This window comes from Vipera berus (assembly GCF_964194415.1).
Source record: "Vipera berus genome assembly, chromosome: 13".
NCBI classification, from domain to species: domain Eukaryota; kingdom Metazoa; phylum Chordata; class Lepidosauria; order Squamata; family Viperidae; genus Vipera; species Vipera berus.
Genome location: NC_138216.1, coordinates 8,493,370 through 8,511,948, shown reverse-complemented (window position 1 = coordinate 8,511,948; position 18,579 = coordinate 8,493,370). Strand labels below are relative to the sequence as shown.

The 18,579-nt window shown below is 45.2% G+C and overlaps 1 protein-coding gene across 1 annotated transcript in view; it reads left to right on the top strand.

The window, feature by feature from the left end:
- The window catches only part of LOC308674056 (ankyrin repeat and fibronectin type-III domain-containing protein 1-like), a gene marked incomplete at its 5' end in the record, with an annotated part of 278,899 nt that overhangs the window by 185,048 nt on the left and 75,272 nt on the right, over positions 1–18,579 (top strand). The window contains one exon of the mRNA XM_081338228.1: positions 17,081–17,212. Within this exon, the coding sequence (XP_081194354.1) occupies positions 17,081–17,212 (132 nt within the window). The remainder of the gene's footprint in view (positions 1–17,080; positions 17,213–18,579) is intronic.

Sequence of the window (18,579 nt, the reverse complement as noted above, 5' to 3'; positions counted from 1 at the left end):
GAAAGAAAGAGGAGGAAGGAAGGAATGTAGGTAGGTTGGGGGAGGGAGGGAGGGAGGGAGGAGGACAAGCGCTGGTTCTTCGGCTTTGAAGCGGCGATGAGCACCGGCCCCTAGAGTCAGAAACGACTAGCACGCATGTGCGGGGGAACCTTTACCTTTACCTTTACCTCCTAACAGGGAGGACAATTAACCAGTGGAATGGCTTGCCACCAGAAGTCGTGGGTGCTCCATCACTGGAGGCTTTTAAGAAGAGACTGGAGAGCCATTTGTCCAGAATGATATAGGGTCTCCTGCTTGAGCAGGGGACTGGACTAGAAGACCTCCAAGGTCCCTTCCCGCTCTATTCTGATTCTGACACACTTTATCAGACAATGTGTGAAAACGCAGTTTTCTGCCTTCACTGTGTGGCTGCGGTAGAGGAGGAGACGGCAGCGCCTAACCTATCCTGCTGGGACAGGGAAGGGAGACGGGGCCCGCCTTCTCCAAGAGAATGCCTAAAAAGGCCATAAGCCTGAACTGCAATTATTCCTTTTTTCTAAAATGCAGGGTATTCTCCGCAGCCCCGTCGCTCCTGGCTCACATTTGTATGAACTCTAGCGTACACAATGGAAGTTGCGTACATTGTACATTCCGAAGAGAAGGGGGAATGAAGTTAAATCGTTTAGGCTTCCTTGCAGCTGCCAGTGCCTCGGAGGCTTCCAGCTTTCCTGCGAGCGTTCTGAAGCAGGAGCACCGCTTGCCTGGGGTCGAGTCGCGGCATTTGGGATTGAGGCCTTCGACCACAGGCTTCGGGTCCCTTCAGACGAAAATCAATCGGTTGGTTATGAAACTGGACGAAGCAGACAATCTGTATAGGTGGTGCTCAATTTACGGCCATCGTGGAGCCCAAAATTTCTGTTGCTAAGCAATATAGCTGTTAAATTAGTGTTGTCCCATTTTATGACCTTTTTTCCCCAGAGAGAGGGGGGGGAAAGGAGGGGAGGAAAGAAAAAAAGAAAGAAAGAAAGAGAAACAAAAGAAAGAGAAAGAAAGAAATGAAGAGAGAAAGAAAGAAAGAAAGAAAGAAAGAAAGAAAGAAAGAAAGAAAGAAAGAAAGAAAGAAAAAGAAAGAAAGAAAGAAAGAAAGAAAGAAAGAGAGAGAGAAAAAGGGAGGGAGGGAGGAGAGAGAAGGAAGGAATGGAAAGGGAAGGAAGGAAGGAAGGGAGGGAAGGGAGGGAGGGAAGGAAGGAAGGAAGGGGAGGGAGGGAGGGAGGGAGGGCGGAAAGAAAGAAAGAAAAAAGAAAAAAAAGAAAGCTTCTATACCACTCAATTCCCAGTGACCTGAGTGGCTCACAACAGCCAAGAAATTACAAACACACTAATAAAAGATACACATAAAAGATATGATGAAGCGTGGGATCTCATTCTCCCTCATCAACTGTCTGGGTGAAGGTCTTCATGGCTCCTCCAAAGAAGAGAATGGGATCTATCTTGATCTCTGTAGTTCTAGATTGATTCTTGTCCTGCCTTCAGGGGCTTTGGAGAATAGCTTGACTCCCTCTTCTTTGGGGCAGCCCCTGAGATACTGGAAGGCTGCTATCATGTCCTCCCTCGTCCTTCTCTTCATTAAACCGGACATACCCAATTCCAGCAACCGTTCCTTGTATGTTTTAGCCTCCAGTCCCCTGATCATCTTTGTTGCTCTTCTCTGCCCTCTTTCCAGAGTCTCAACCTCTTTTTTACATCGTGGTGACCAAAACTGGATGCAGGATTCCAAGGGTGGCCTTACCAAGGCCTTGTAAAGTGGTATGTTAACACTTCACCTGATCTTGATTCTATCCTTCCGTTAATGCAGCCTAGCACTGTGTTGGCTTTTTTGGCATCTGCAGAATATTACTGAACGAAGCTTTGAAAATGGCAAGCAAGATGTTTCTTCAGGACCTTCCAGTTAACTTACTGTTAAATTGGTGGCCCTGCAAGCTAAGCTCAGCAACGAAGAGAAAACGAGAGCAGCAAACCGCTCTGTGCCAGGGGCCGAGCACAAAGGCAGCTTAGATTTGGGCCCACGGCATTTTTGAAATATGCAAGACCGCAAGACATTCCACAATGCTGTTTTACAGTAGTGGGTGAAAGCCAAGTGATCTACAAGTTGATGGCATAAAATGCCCATGGTTATTGCACATTATCTTGGTTTGCTTAACGAACTAGCCTGGATCATCCTTGGGGAGGGTCATAATTGTCCAGAGGATGCTCGTGTCCGTGCCATCAAAGCCAGCCCCCCCCCCCCCCCGGCGTTTCTCTTGAAGTCCAGGACTTCTATTTTAGATCTGTTGCATCTCCTACATTCTTTGTTGCTCGATAAGAGGAACAAGAAAAAAAAAGATGGGAGAAAGAGGGGTCTGGTGCTCCCTGAGCTTGCTTGTTTTCTCGCAGACGTTGCATTACCCAAACTAGCTAGCGTCATCAGGGTTAGTAAGTTAGTAAGTTATTGCCGTCAATATTATAGTCTAGTGATTTGCCCTGGTGAGGGTGGTCTTAAGAGATTCTCTGGTTGGGCTGTGTACTATTGGTTTCTTGATTGGGATATTGTTTATTTGATTGTTGGTCTGATGTTAATAGGGATGCAGTGGCTCAGTGGGTTAGGACGCTGAGCTTGGCGATCAGAAGGTCGGCAGTTTGGCGGGTCGAATCCCGAGCGCCGCGTAACAGAGTGAGCGCCTGTTACTCGTCCCAGCTTCTGCCAACCTAGCAGTTCAAAAGCACGTCAAAATGCAAGTAGAAAAATAGGGACCACTGCGGTGGGAAGGTAACAGCGTTCCGTGCGCCTTTGGCGTCTAGTCATGCCGGCCACATGACCACGGAGACGTCCTCGGACAAGCGCTGGCTCTTCAGCTTTGAAACGGAGATGAGCACCGGCCACTAGAGTCGGAAACGACTAGCATGCATGTACAGGGGAACCTTTACCTTTACCTGATGTTAATAAAAAGTGACAGCAAACCGCACTCCCTACTAGCACTGATGATGTTACCTAGTTTGGTAATGAAACGTCTGCAAGAAAACAAGCAAGCTCCGAGAGCACCAAGGTCCCCTCATTTCAACCCTGAGCCTCAAATATTCTCCTTTCCTGATGTTCATGGGCGTCAAAATATAGACATTTGAATGTAGCCCATTCTGGAAGTCAGAATTACGGTCTAATTCAGTGTAAGGCCAATTCTCAAGCGGACGCTCTTTCTTTGACGTTTGATGTCCAAATGCAAGTTGCCACCTCTGCAGTTTGTTGCCTTATGTAACCCTAAGGAAAGTCGTCCGATGGAAGGGTTTAATTTCTCCAGCACCATTCATGTCCACAAACCAGTGACAAATAGCTAGACTTTAGATCTGTCTGGATTCACCATGGAAACGTTCAGAAATAGAACCAGGTCCTGTGAGTCTCCAGCAGCTGCGAGTCCAAAGAAGGATAGCACAAAAGGGCCGACAAATTTGAAGAATAAGTGGTCCACGGAGCCCATATAAGGCACACCGACTGTCTCTGGCTAGACTTCCTCGTCTTCCTCCTAGCTTTGCAATAAACCCTATTATCTCCTGCCGTTCCCAAACCTTGGGGAGCAAAAACCATGGAGTGACTGGGATGAATTTCATTCTCCCCAACCCACCCCGCCCTCACTGGATTGGATGAGGGAGAAGGTTTGAGTTTCGATTGCAAAATCCTGTTTCTGTTGGATTGCACCCAAACTTTTGAGAAGTGGAAGGGGAAAAAAAAAAAGCTTGCAGGCTTCATCCTTCAAGGATGGGCAGCTGACCTGAGAAATATGGGTTGCTATTGACTCCACCAAGCCTTATTGCATTCTCTTTCTCTCTCTCTCTCTCTCTCTCTCTCTCTCTCTCTCTCTCTCTCTCTCTCTCTCTCTCTCTCTCTCTCTCTCTTCTTCTCTCTCTCTCTCTCTCTCTCTCTCTCTCTTCTCTCTTTCTCTCTCTTCTCTCTCTCTCTCTCTCTCTCTCTCTCTCTCTCTCTCTCTCTCTCTCTCTTTCTCTCTCTCTCTCTCTCTCTTCTCTCTCTCTCTCTCTCTCTCTCTCTCTCTCTCTCTCTCTCTCTCTCTCTCTCTCTCTCTCTCTCTCTCTCTCTTTCTCTTCTCTCTCTCTCTCTTCTCTCTCTCTCTCTTCCCCTTCTTCTTCCCCCCTGTCTTCTTCTTTCTTTTCTTTTTTTTTGAAAGCCCCGTACAATGACTTGTTATGTAAAACAAAGGGAGAGAGTGAGAAAGAGAGAGAGGGAGGGAGGAAGATTCTTTAGTGTAGGAATTTGAGTCACATGGGTCGGTTTGATTTCTCCCCCCCCCCCCGTTTTCTGCTAATCTGGTTTCTATAGAAACAAGATGGGGGGGCAGACAAGCAGAGAGTGAGAGAAGAAATGGATTAAGGTGATGGGTGAGGAAAACATGGGTGGCAGCTGAAAGAAATGGTAAGATTTGAGAGAGAAGAGAGAGAAGCGTGGTCAGGATAGGATGTTGGAGGGAAGCGGTCAACCCCCTGAGTGAGGATCTGGGCTAGCTGAAGGTATCCTGGGCTTGGCTGGAGTGTGTTGCCCATGCCTTTTGCAGGAAAGTCTACGTTTTTGAGGTGAAGGCATCTGAAGGGGAGAGAAGCAGAAGGTCTGGAGAAAAAGCAGACTCAAGCGCGAACAGGTGAGTGAGAAAGCAAGAAGGATGGTGGGGGACCTGGGACCACAAATCCCACCCACTCTGGCTAGAGTTGAGGTCTTCTTAATCTGTCGGAAATCAGTTGGTTATTCCTCCCCCTCCCCTCCCTCTTTCCCCATCCTGGTTTGTTTTGACAAAACTTGGAGCAGCCGGCATTGATTTGGGATGCCCTGCCTTGTCTTGCCTTGTCCCACAGCCATCCAGGTATAACCGAAGAGAATTCAGCTGAGAGAAAGTTCTTGATCTTTCCTGTCTCGTCAGGTGTGGGATCTAGACCTTTGCTCTCAGATCCCTATCGTTTTCCGCAAATTGGAACAACCTCAACTCTTCTCTGCCTTCTCCTGTTCCTCTTCTTGCTCAGCCCCCTTTTGGATGCCTTCTTCCCCCTTCTGCCTCCGAATGTTACTCTGGCCCAACCGGGTAAGGATTTTGGCTGGAGACGAACTGAGCGTCTGGGTAGCGGGCCAAGCCCTAAGCCAAAGAACCATCGTGTTTTCTTCGAGGTTTCATTGGGAAAGCTTCGGGATGACCCTTTTCTGCAACAGGAGTTCTTCAAACTCATTTTGGTGTGCCAAAACTCTCTCCCCGTAACGTGCTTCGGATTATGTTGTGTCTCCTGGATTCGGCACACTCTCCTGTTGCTGTCTGGATACAGCAACTGAGCACGGAGCTGGATGCAAACGTGCTCTTGTTCTTACAGTTGGCCTCAACGCGCAAATAACAACAGCGCTTAGCTGCCTAGGCTGTTCAGTATGGCACTTTGCCCCTTTTTTAGCTGCTCCATAAAAGATAACATCCTGGTGGGATTTCAGCTGCTGTGTTTGTATGGGAGATAGGAAGGGAGGCGGAGACGTTCACACCTTGCACTAAGCCCGGGGGTTTGCTTATCTACCGTTAGAAGCCATGGCTGTAAGCTATGCTTACAGAAATCGCTAGTCAAAAGCAGAGCAGAGCCACATGGTAGCATAGGCTCTGGTGCCAGTTGAGTCGTGGGTATCTAGATGAGCGAGTGGTGCTCTCGACAGAACAAAGTTCCCAGCTCTTCATTTTATTTGCACTGATTGGTTTGATGTCTTTATGGGCTAGTCTGAAATACGCAACCCGATCCTGGTGGAGGGTATGGGCAAAAGGAGTTAAAAATCGCAACGGAATGTAGATTAAAAAGTAGAGAGATGCTCAATTTGCAAGTCTTAATAATATTTAAGATTTTAAAAAAACAGAACCCGGTGTTTTCTCACGCGTAGGGTCTCTGCTGTCTGCGTGTGATGCCTGAGCTAGCTGCAAGTGCGGAAGATATTGTCATTTGCTTCATCGTGTGATAAAATTAAAGAGAGTCACAGAGATGTCCTTTCTGTGCAGATAAGCAAACCAATGAAGTGAGGTAGCTTGCACAGAGGTTCTCCTACGTTTCTCAAGGCTAAGTAGGAAAAAGGGAGCATGTAATGTGTCGGGGGGGGCTGGGTGGATGGCTGATGAGTGGCACCAAAATCTCTTGAAAAGCCCAATTTCTGCACCACGCCATAGCTGTTTTTGTGTTGCAGCTTGTCATTTGCATCGCAAGGTGCACAGTCTTTCCTTCCCTCCCGCGTGCATCTCCCGCAGGAATGTCTTCTGAAAGCGTGGACTGAGTCAGGTGGAAACGTCCAGTGCAGTTTCCACAACTTTGGTGGATATGGGGAAGAGATCCTCCGTGTTTCAATAAAAGTATTTTTTTAAACATGAATCTTAGGGCTGAAATGTGTCTCTTTTCAGAAAAAGGAAGCTCCGGGATCACAGATGAGGGAAATCCAGAGACAGAGAGCGTATTTGGAGAGGAGAAGATGCGGGAGATCAGTATGAAAAAGGGTTAGGTTTCTTTCCTTCAGAACAACCCCAGTATAGACCCATGTAGTCCAGCACTGACTTTTTGTAACAAAAAGGGTATTGTGAGTTCAAGGGAAGTTTCGCAAAAATATATCTAAGCTAAACAGGGAACTTCAAATACATTCCAGAAGAAGGCAGTGGCAAAATACTTTGGTTTTTGTTGCTTGGAAATTTACATTGTGTTGTATTCCTTTTTTCTATGTATTGTCTCTTTATTTATAAGCCACCCAGAATTGTCAAGAAAGTCAGAAAACCTCAGCATTTGTTAAATAAATAAATGCATGAAATCCCAAGGAGTTGAGTTCAACTCAGAGGAGACTTCATTCTTACTTCTTCTCCACCTCCTCCTCCTCTTCCTCCTCCTCTTCCTCCCAAAACCATTAGAGAATTCCTGAGAAATCCAATTTCTAGGTTGCTTTTAAATTCCATTTAAAATTAAAACTTGGGCTAAATTACAAGTGCCCATCTCTAGAAAACACATTTAACAATCATTCTCAGCAGAGTCGAGAGAGTTTAACTGAAATTAGCAATATTACATGTTGTCTACCATTAGTTTGAGAGCCGGTTTAGTGAGACATTGGGCCTGAAACTGGGGAATTTAGAATTCTAGTTCCCTCCTTGGGCCCAAAGGCAGTTGGGGCCAGTCACTTTCTCCCAGCCCTAGGAAGGAGACAATGGCAAACCACTTCCCAACAACTTTTGCCAAGAAAACTGCAGGGACTTGTCCAGGCCATCTCCAGGAGTCTACACTGATTCAGAAGTATCCTTTCTCAAATAATAATAATAAAAAACCCTCTACTATTAGTTTACCCCAGCCCATGACTATTGTTTAATCTGCAAAGTATACTTTTGGGATGACAAGAAAGCAAGCCATGATGATATAGAAATATAAAGAAGTTTCTATTCTGTTGAATGTAAAAAGGACTCGGTGAACTGTGTTGTGTTCCTAATCTTAAAACTTCTTCATGACTGTGAATACTTGGGGACCTACGTAGCTGCTGCTTGTGCCTTCATGTCAAGGTGAAGAGAGGTATATCTCTGTGTTTATGTCTGACGGTTCCATAGTCGCCATCAAGGTTTCTGGTTGACCCCAATTTCTCCTTACTCTGCTAAAGCATTTTGAGGCACACTGGGTATCTCTTAGGTGGCTGAGCTTTGCTTAAAGAAAATTGAGGTTCTACTGATACCTATTTCCACAGCTGATGCAATGTTGCCTCCAGAAAAAACCTGCAGAGGTACTTCTCTGAAAGTGAAAATTGTCTAATGGTGTTAATTTACCGGCTGAGTCTTAGATCAATTACTAGACCTGAAAAGTTGACTGACTTTCCAGTGCAGATCTGGAGAAACATCTAAGGAAAGTCGAAAAGTCTCCCTTCCACGATGATTTCAAACGGTTGTAAATTTCACCTTCCCGAGAATTCCATTAAAAAAAAAAAAAGAGTTGCGGTGGGGAGGGTCTGCTTTAAATGCAATGATCCATGCCTAGCCAAATGTTACAGAGTTTAAGAATGAACAAAGGTGGGACTTCAGTAGCAGCCTGTAGCCCCTTCCTGCAAAAGAAATAACGCTGGATTATGATGTGTACAGGACCAAGAATCTACCTGATCTGGGCTCATATTTTAAGTTACGGATTTTTTCTACCAAGGATACACAGTCACGGTATCCTTCTCATCTCATGTGGTCATCTTTCTCATCTTTCCTACTACTTTCTCCTGTTGGAATCTTAGGATTTATCCCTTCTTGTTTGTATCTCATGATTTATGATCGTACCTCATCGATTTATGATCTATGACTTGTCGCTTTGTTGTTTGTCTGTACATTGAGAGCTTATGAACCGGAGATGAATCCCTTGTGTATCCAATCCTAACAGTCTTCATGATTGATTCTTCATGATTGTGAATGCTTGGGTATCTACATAGCTGCTGCCTTCATGTCAAGGTTAAGAGAGGTGTTTATGTCTGACTGTCCATAGTCCCTATCAAGGTTTCCAGTTGACCCCAATTTTGGTGGCTAAGCTTTGCTTAAAGGAAATTTATTTATTTATTTATTTGATTTGTATACCGCCCTTCTCCCTAAGGACTCAGGGCGGTGAACAGTGACGTAAATAACAGAATGCACAAATACAGATATTGAAAACAAATTAAACCCTAATTTTGCCCAAATGCAGAAGATTTAGGTTCTGCTGACACCTATATCAACAGCCGTTGCAATGTTGTCTCCAGAACAATAGGAATATTCTTTATTGGCCAAGTGTGTTTGGATTCCTAACAGTCAATGCAGTTTCTCATGCTCTATAGATTTTTTTAATGAGACAATTAGTTGGACCAGTGGTGCAGCATCTTGGCTAAAGTTAATCAGGTCTCCTTGGTGTCTTAATTGTAAATCACAGTGTTATAGAGACAAGTCCTCAATTTTACGAACAGTCACTTAGAGAATGTTCAAAAGTTGCAACAGACCATCCAAAAATTACTTATAAGCCAGATTTTTTTTGGGGTGGTGGTGGTTTTGAGTTTGCTTCAGTTTTGCTTCCTAGGCAAAAAAAATGTCCTCGACTTACAACAGTTCGTTTAGTTACAACAGCACTTGAAAAAGTGACTTAATGACCGTTGTCGCATCCCTATGATCAAATTCCAATGCTCGGCAACTGACTCACATTTATGACGGTTCGCAGTGTCCCGCGATCACGCGATTCCCCTTTTGCGACCTTCTGACAAGCCAAGTCAATGGGGAAAGCCAGATTCACTTAACAACCGTGTTGCTAACTTAACAACTGCAGTGATTCGCTTACCGAGTGTGGCAAGAAAAGTCACAAAAAGGGGCAAATCTCACTTAACAACTGTCTCGCTTAGCAACAGAAATTTTGGGCTCAGTTGTGGTCGTAAGTTGAGGACTACCTGCATTTGACATGCCAAGCTTTCTTGACGGGATCGTTTAGAACAGGGGTAGGCAACCATGGCTCTTTTATGACTCGTGGACTTCAACTCCCAGAATTCCTGAGCCAGCATGGCTCAGTTTGGAAACCTCTCTCTTTCCCCTCAGCGTGGCTGGCTCAGGAATTCTGGGAGTTTGTTTTTTTTTATCCCATTTATATCCCGCCCTTCTCCGAAGACTCAGGGCGGCTTACAATCTAAGAAGCACAAGTCAATGTGCTTAGCAATAGCCTTCATTCTATGTATATGCCTGCTCATTAGGGGCTTTCACACACACCCCCAAGCGGCATTTTTACAAAGTCAGCTTAATTGCCCCCAACAATCTGGAGTCCTCATTTTACCTACCTCGGAAGGATGGAAGGCTGAGTCAACCTTGAGCCTGGTGGGACTCAAACCTGCACTAATTGCAGGCAGCTGGTGTTACTTAAGGAGGCATTAGCCCACCACTGCTCCACCAAGCCTCTTTTGAAGTTGAAGTCCATGAGTCACAAAAGAGCCAAGGTTGCCTACCCCTGGTTTAGATAGGACACACCTGCCACTCGTGGCACAGGCCATCTGGATTGTTCAGAAAGGAACACACAACAGTGGTTTCTCCTCATGTTTTGAAGTGTCGTGAAGGAAGCAGGACCAGTTTCTTTTCAATGGGCCCCATATCCAGCACTGATTTGAGCAAATTAGATTTCACATCTTCAGTCAACTTGAATCTATCCCATTTTGGGCCAAGAGAGAAAAATGAAAAATCCACAGGAACAAAGACTCTGTACATATTGAAACCATCTTGTGAACATTTCTTAGCGAAGGATGGTGAGTTCAAGACATTTGTCTTATCGTGACACGGGATGATAGCTCAACAATCAAATGCAAACTAAGTAAATAGAAATGCTAAGCAAATAAACAAACTCATATTTCCTGGATGTTCTAGGTTACCACCGTAGCCAACTATTTCACAATGAATAAACTAAGCACAAGGATCTGTTTGCAGCGTGCATGCTCTAAATTATGATTTATTTCAGCAGTTTTAATTACAGATTAGGGTCTTGATGAAACACAGCTTATTTTAAATCCATTTTCTGAAAAACATATTGGTTACTTCTGGAAATTTATTACTTCATATTAGCATCGTCTCCTTGGAAAGATGTACTTTCTGTTATGTACTGTAAAATGACAGTTAAAAAACTGGGTGGATCCTATCATCATTTCAGAAGCATTAGTTATTAATATCTCATCCACAATCGTTGCATGGAAAATAGAAAAGAACTAATAGAAGAGAATATTTGTAGCTCAGGACTGAACTGTGAAATCCTTCTGCTCTCTGAGCTGGTTTTCTTGCAGACATTTCATTAACCAAATGGATAACTTTTTCTTTTCTAGAAGGGAATGGAGTTTGTGGAGTGGTGAGAATAGGAGGAGGAGGAGGAGGAGGAAGAAGGAAGAAGAAGAAGAAGAAGAAGAAGGAGGAGGAGGAGGAGGAGGAGGAGGAGGAGGAGGAGGAGGAGGAGGAGGAGGAAGGACTGTGGGATTCTTGGTGCTCTCTGAGCTTGGTGTTTTTCTTGCAGACGTTTTATTACCCAACCAAGTAACACCATCAGTGTTATCTAGTTTGGTAATTAAATGTCTGCAAGAGAACCACCCAGTTCAGAGAGCACTAAGGATCCCATTAATAAAAAGAGAAGCGTTTATTTATTTATTCTTTCCCCCTCCATGAATTACTGGAAGGGAACTTGCAGAAATAGCATCTTCTGTCTTGCCCAAGAAGAACTCAAAAGAAATATGCTGAAGGCCCCATGCTATCCTAGCAGATCGGGGCAGCTTAAAATAATAGGAGGAGTAATTTGCAAAGAGGAGGAGTAATTTGCAAAGAGGACGGTGGGAAGGTAGTGAGGCAGTTCCCCTGAAACAAAGAATTCTCACAACTCTAGGACCAGGCCAAGCCAAACACCCTTCAGTAAAATAAATTAATCAAACACTTATGTAGGATCAAAGGATCTTGGAACTGCCCACTGCATTTCTGCATGTTTTAGCCCCCTAGATTCTCTTCCCTTCAGCCCATCAGCTGAAAATGGGTTTCCGGCTAAAAGCCTCTTAAGTGAGAGAGTAGATGTTTCCTCCAAGAACGCTCTGTAATAGAATCTTGGTGGTTTTGCAGAGCGACTTCAAGTAAAGTTACGAAATGCCACAGAGTAAAGCTCATTAATCAAAGGTGTCTTTGCTACACATCCCTACTTCGCTAAGCACAAGGTGAGCTTCAAATTAGGTCGAGCACGGAGCTGCCCTGCCCTCATCCCATATTATTCTAGATACTTACCGATCAAAAATGCAAACCAGAACTGTCTCTATAATGGCTTCGAGGTTTCTTGAACTCGCCAAGGAAAGCATTAACTTTCTTGAACCACCCCTTTGAGTGTTGGCATCGTTGCGGGTTGAGGCTGGTGAGGTAGAAACCAAGAGACTCAAGCCAGAGATAGCATTTATGAAAGCCACCATTTTCAAGACCTTAAAAGATCCATGAATTTTGCAGGGCAGGAAGAAGAAACCTTTGAGGGATCCCGTGTGAAAATCACCAAGAACTTTGCACTGCAGTGGGCAACCAACGATTGGGTGCGAGCTCTCCCGTCGTTCTGCCCAGCATCTGAATGCAGGAACTGCCTCCTTGAGAGTTGAAGGGGCCATCCTGATATCATCTCTTCATTTTACTAAGGTCCTGCAAATACAGGTAGTCCTCAACTTACAACCTGGTCGTTTAGCGACCGTTCAAAGCTACAACAGCCGCTGAAAAAAGGGACTTATGACCGTTTTTCACACTTACGACCGTTGCAGCATCCCCCACGGTCACGTGATTTACATTGAGATGCATGACAACTGACTCGCATTTATGACGGTTACGCAGCGTCGCGGGGTCACGCGATCCCCTTTTTTGCGACCTTCTGACAAGCAAAGTCAATGGGGAAGCCCAGATTTACTTAACAACCGTGCTACTAATTCAGCAACTGCAGCGATTCACTTAATGGCTGCGGCAAGCAAGATTGTAAAATGGGGCAAAACTCACCCAACAGCTATTCCGCTTGGCAAGATCAATTTGGGGCGCAGTTGCGGCCATACGGCGAGGACTCCATGTAGCAATCTGATCCCAGATTGGGCTTTTTGTGAATTGCGAGGGAGGAATTTAAAACGCCAAAATAGGATTCGGAGGGCAGAATCTCTTTTACTCCATCTAATGAGGTGCATAATTGTAGCTAAGCAAACACTTCCCACTGCTCGCATTTTCTGTGGAATTATTTCATTACCTCTTTGCCGAAATGCAGAGAAATGCTTTGAAACACCTAAGCCGGCTCTCTCTGGAATGGCAACAATAACAGCCGCCATATCCCCATCGCATTATGAACAATCGCGAAGGTACACGGAAAAATAAATCCGTAAGAAAAAGTAAAGAAATTAAAGATGCCGATGTCTTAAATCAGGTGCGAACCTGGTGGATTGTTTGGAGTTTATTTTACTGTTGCAAAGAGAGGAAGAGGGAGGTTAAACTGCATTTAGCTCAGTTAAATCAGCTATTGAAACACAGAGGCTTAGATAAGTCTTATCTGTACAAATGGATAGATGCAAATAAGAAGGCAGGCATGGAAGGATTTTTTTAAATTTTCTCATGCTTTGTTTCAGAGCATGCTTTAAACTAGAGCTCGGCCTTTTAGGGTACTCCAGGCTTTATCCAGTCCCTTTCGATGGGAACTTAATCAGAAATTGCAAATCAAATGTAAATAAGTGTACGTCATGCACGCAATACAAACTGTATTGCTTTTATTTTGAAGACGACCGTGGGCTTTTTCAATTTTTGTGTATGTGTGCGTGTGCGGCTATGTGCTTCCATAGTAATCTGATGGTCCTAGTTAGTTTGGCCCTCCACAACACTTCCAAGTTTCTCATGGGGTCCCTTGGTCAAAATTAATTGCCCACCCCCCCTCCTTTAAACTGTCAATGCTTTTTTATTCCCGTAATGGAATTTTTCAGCTGCCGGTTGCAGTCTTTGATAATTATTGTCCATCATTAGAACCTTAAATGACCATTTTGACAACTAGTGAACAAACTAGAGGAAGCAAAAAAAATATATACATAGAAGGTTGAAATGCTGTAAAGATGTCAGAATAAAGTAGGACCAGTTGAGTCAAAAGGGACGTGGTGGCTCAGTGGGTTAGGATGCTGAGCTTGTCGATCAGAAGGTCGGCAGTTTGGCGGGTCGAATCCCGAGTGCCGCGTAGCAGAGTGAGTGCCTGTTACTCGTCCCAGCTTCTGCCAACCTAGCAGTTTGAAAGCATGTAAAAATGCAAGTAGAAAAATAGGGACCGCTACGGTGGGAAGGTAACAGCGTTCCGTGCGCCTTTGGCGTCTAGTCATGCCGGCCACATGACCACGGAGACGTCCTCGGACAAGCGCTGGCTCTTCGGCTTTGAAATGGAGATGAGCACTGGCCCCTAGAGTCGGAAACGACTAGCACGCATGTGCGGGGGAACCTTTACCTTTACCTTTTTGAGTCAAATGAAATTTGGACAGATCTAGCAAGTGCTCTTCTTCTGAAGGAGTTGTCTCTGGGTCTCCCCGTTTTTCCAAGGTTGTTTTCTCCAGTTTTTCCTTCAACTTCAGAGGATAAAACTTAGTAATTTGGGAGTAAAAAAATAGCAGTGGAAAACCAGCATCAGGGCAATTCAAGTTACCTAGCCGTGGTCAGTTTAAACGCTATCATTTTTTGCAAGCCACGTTTCATAAAGTGTCCTATCTTTTAAAGCTGTGTCCGCCAGTATTTGCATTCTGGGTGTGTGTTGTGTGATCTTTCCCCTAAGATATTATTTTGATACATTCCCATTGTGTAATTCAGAGAAGTGTATCACAGGAGGACAGTTCGGTTTCTCTTGGGTATATTAGCTCCAAAATGAAAGGCGGTTAGGGCACTTGTAAGTGTATTTATATCAAGGTGTGAACAAACCTTTCTCCATCACTAGGGGGGAAGCTAAGCAGTAACCACAAAATAAGTTAAAATTTGATGCCCTAAACCTGTAGACCACTAAAAAAATAGATGACTGTAAGGCAATTTCAGCACTAGAAAGCAAAAACGAACGATCTTGTTGCAAGACTTTCTTTCTATGACCTCTCATGACTATAAAAATGAATCCATGCAAAACGACATTACCAAGATTAATAAGAGTCCGGTTGATCGAAAACAGCATGATTCCTCCGACCTGTGTCTTTCAAGCTTTCAGCCTTCGGGGATTATCTTCCACGCTGTTGGAAATTTCTGGAGTATGGATATTACCGGGGTGGGTGGGTGGGAAATCAGTAGATCTCAGCTATGGCGAGCCTGCAAAGAACTAGACTTGAGTAGGTTTACAAACCGCCTTCCTAGTTGTACCTTGTAGGAAAAAGTAAATTGTTTTCCGGGAGGCCAGGACTGGTCCTGCATTGTTATTTTTCTGTTGCGTTCCAGGGCAGTCTCGGATGTACTCTAGAACGGTCCCTGATACACTCTAGAATTTTCTGGAGGAGTTCTGGGATTTTCCACAGTCTTAATCTTTGTTCCTCTTCCTCCTCCTCCTCCTCCTCCTCCTCCTAGACCCTTGCCCAGCTTCTGTATTACTTCTGAATCCTCATTCTTCTTGGCAGATAGATGATTTCTACTTACGGTAGTTTCCATGAAGTAAGGTGCAGAGATTGGATAATTTCTTACGTTCCGCGTCCCAGAACCTTTCCGTGGGTTGGAAGAGAGGTATTATTATAGTGTTCACAATCTCCGTGTACTGGTGTGCCAAAGCTTTAAATCACACAGGGATTTTTTTTCTCTGTGCAAAACGTTGAGAAAAAGAAGCTTGTTTTCAAAAGCAAATAAACACGAGATGACATTGCAAGAATTCCAGGGAATGCCTTGCTCCACAGGGACAGCCTAACAAAAGCAAGCTACAATAACACAGTCCCTGGCCCTTCCATCAAAGGGCAGGCTCAACCTTTATCAGTTTATTCCATGATAAAAAAGGTAAAGGTTCCCCCGCACATGCGTGCTAGTCGTTTCCAACTCTAGGGCCCAGTGCTCATCTCCGTTTCAAAGCCGAAGAGCCGGCGCTTGTCCGAGGATGTGTCCGTGGTCATGTGGCCGGCATGACTAGACGCCAGAGGCGCACGGAACGCTGTTACCTTCCCACCGGAGTGGTCCCTATTTTTCTACTTGCATTTTTACGTGCTTTCAAACTGCTAGGTTGGCAGAAGCTGGGACGAGTAACAGGCGCTCACTCTGTTACGCTGCACTCGGGATTCGACCCGCCAAACTGCCGACCTTCTGACAAGCTCAGCGTCCTAACCCACTGAGCCACCAGGTCCCTTTTTTTCCCATGATAAATGAGGGTTTATTCTTGAAGGTGACCCTCAGACTCCTGAGTAAATCCCTCAATTCCCTAGATAACATTTCCAGTTCCTCCAAGGAGTTCTCCATCTGTTCCACAAACTCAGAAAAGTGCTACCTTAGAAATGATGCTGCTCATTTTAAAGAAAAGAGGGTGCTTGATTGATCCGTTTCCCCATCCGTAGTGTTGCATGATGAATTGGCAGCTAATAGTTGGGACATAACAGGTTGAAGATCTCAAAGATACAGTATGGGTAGGAGCTGAGCTGCAAATTCAAGGGCTTGGTTTCCACAAAGAAGTAGCAGGCCAAACAACCAGTGGCTGTGTATGGTCTGAATTCTGTACTATTCCTCAGTGCCATTTTACAAATCCTTATGTTTCCTTTGATTCGGGGGAAAAAAAGCAAACAGCCCAAATAAAATCTTATTCTCTTTGCCAGTCTTTAAAGAACCTTTGACATTGATTTTGCGCTGATTGCTGCTTTTTTTTTTTTGGCTAGGGTTTCGTTTTGTTTCATTTTGTTTCCGCCTGATCAATTAATCCAAAATAAACACAACTTCTCTAGTTTCGCTGTAATGTTTCTCGGTCATTAATAAAAGGTTGTCTTCTCCTAATCAATGTTACAAGAAATGATTTAATCTGACTCTCGTTTGGCTCCAATGCGGAGCGAAAAGCCTTGTGTGTGCTGATCCTTTTTCTGATGATTCTAGCCACCCCGTTAGCCTGTTGCTTTCCCCTTATATTGGGACGGAAAGAAGCCACTACAATGGGTGTTTGATTCCTCTAGCCCACTCTACCTTCTTTCTTTTGCCTGAACATCAGATCACCTTGAGCCCTGGCCTTTGCCCTGCCTTCTGGTGATCAGGATGATGCTTTGATAAAGTTTTATTTTTTTATTTATTTTATTTTAATTCCATTTATATCTTGCCCTTCTCCGAAGACTCAGGGCAGCTTACAAGCTTAGCAGTAGCCTTCATTCTATGTATATGCCTGCTTATTAGGGCTTTTGCCCCCCCCAAGCGGCATTATTACAAAGTCAGCTTAATTGCCCCCAACAATCTGGGTCCTCATTTTACCTACCTCGGAAGGATGGAAGGCTGAGTCAACCTTGAGCCTGGTGGGATGCGAACCTGCACTAATTGCAGGCAGCTGGTGTTACTTAAGGAGGCATTAGCCCACTGCTCCACCAAGTTAACGCTTCTCCTTTCCCCCCCCCACCCCCCTCACTTCCTAGGTCTGAGAACAGTCTCTCTAAGTTCACACACCAGTTGTCATTTAAGCAGAAGCAGGAGAAGAGGAGGAAAGCTGAGGATGGCTTGGCTGATCTGATGCCTGCCTTCCATCCCAGGTCTCTGAGCACGGAATGGTAAGAGACACAGGGCGGGGAGAAGAACCACGTAAGAAGCTGCGTGGAACACCACTGGAGGCTGTTTTCTTGGCCAGGGCCTTCTGCGGCAAAACGTTCTCTGGGAAGGGAGAACTGTAGCTTGGAGAGCGAGAACAATTAATCGGCGCAAGGGCTTGCCTTCAGAAGTTGTGGGTGCTCCGTCATTAAGAGTTTTTAAGAGAGGGGACCGCCATTTTGTCTGGAATGGCTTAGGGCAGGGGTAGGCAACCTCGGCTCTTTGATGACTCGTGGACTTCAACTCCCAGAATTCCTGAGCCAGCCGTGTTGAGGGGAAAGGGAGAGGTTTCCAAGATGAGCCATGATGCTGGCTCAGGAATTCTGGGAGTTGAAGTCCACAAGTCATAAAAAAGCCGAGGTTGCCTACCCCTGGTCTAGGCCTAGGCTGCTTTATGACTTGTGGACCAACTCCCAGAATTCCTGAGCCAGCCGTGCTGAGGGGAAAGGGAGAGGTTTCCAAGCTAAGCCATGCTGCTGGCTCAGGAATTCTGGGAGTTGAAGTCCACAAGTCATGAGGGGGCCATAGTTCCCCCATGCTGACTCAGGAATTCTGGGAGTTGAAGTCCACGAGTCATAAAAGAGCCAAGGTTGCCTACCCCTGGCCTAGGCCTAGGCCGCTTTATGACTCGTGGACTTCAACTCCCAGAATTCCTGAGCCAGCCGTGCTGAGGGGAAAGGGAGAGGTTTCCAAGCTGAGCCATGCTGCTGGCTCAGGAATTCTGGGAGTTGAAGTCCACGAGTCATAAAAGAGCCGAGGTTGCCTACCCCTGGCTTAGCGTCTCCTGCTTGAGCAGGAGGTTTGACTAGAAGACCTTCAAGGTCCCTTACAACTCCATTCTTCTGTTAAATAATTTCAAGGCTTTCTTTTCTGATGGAACTCCACAAGGTGTAAACTCCACCAAGTTCCATCTTTTGATTCGGTCTCTCCAACCTTCTAGCTTCCATTGTGAGGGTCAGCAGGATCTCAGCTAAGGCGGGACCTTGGGGAGTTGAGGGCCAGAAGCTCAGGTGAACCCTTTTCAAAACAGTCAGCTTCCTGGGCATTTTTTAGACCACTGACCCTTTGGGAGGGTCACCGAATAGGGGAAGGGGCGATGAATATCTTCATGCATGTGCCAGAACTGATTATGTTAGGGAGTAGATGCTTATCTGCCCTTCATGTGTTTTCCCAAAGGGTGGGGAACTCTTTGCTCCTTCCCTGAGGCCAGCCACCGAACCAGGAGTTGTGAGTTCCCCACCCCATCCTGAACCTTAATCAGAAACACACAAAATAAGAGCCGATTCTCAGGATTCGTGGAGCCAAAAGCTTGATCTTCAGCCTGTCGCTT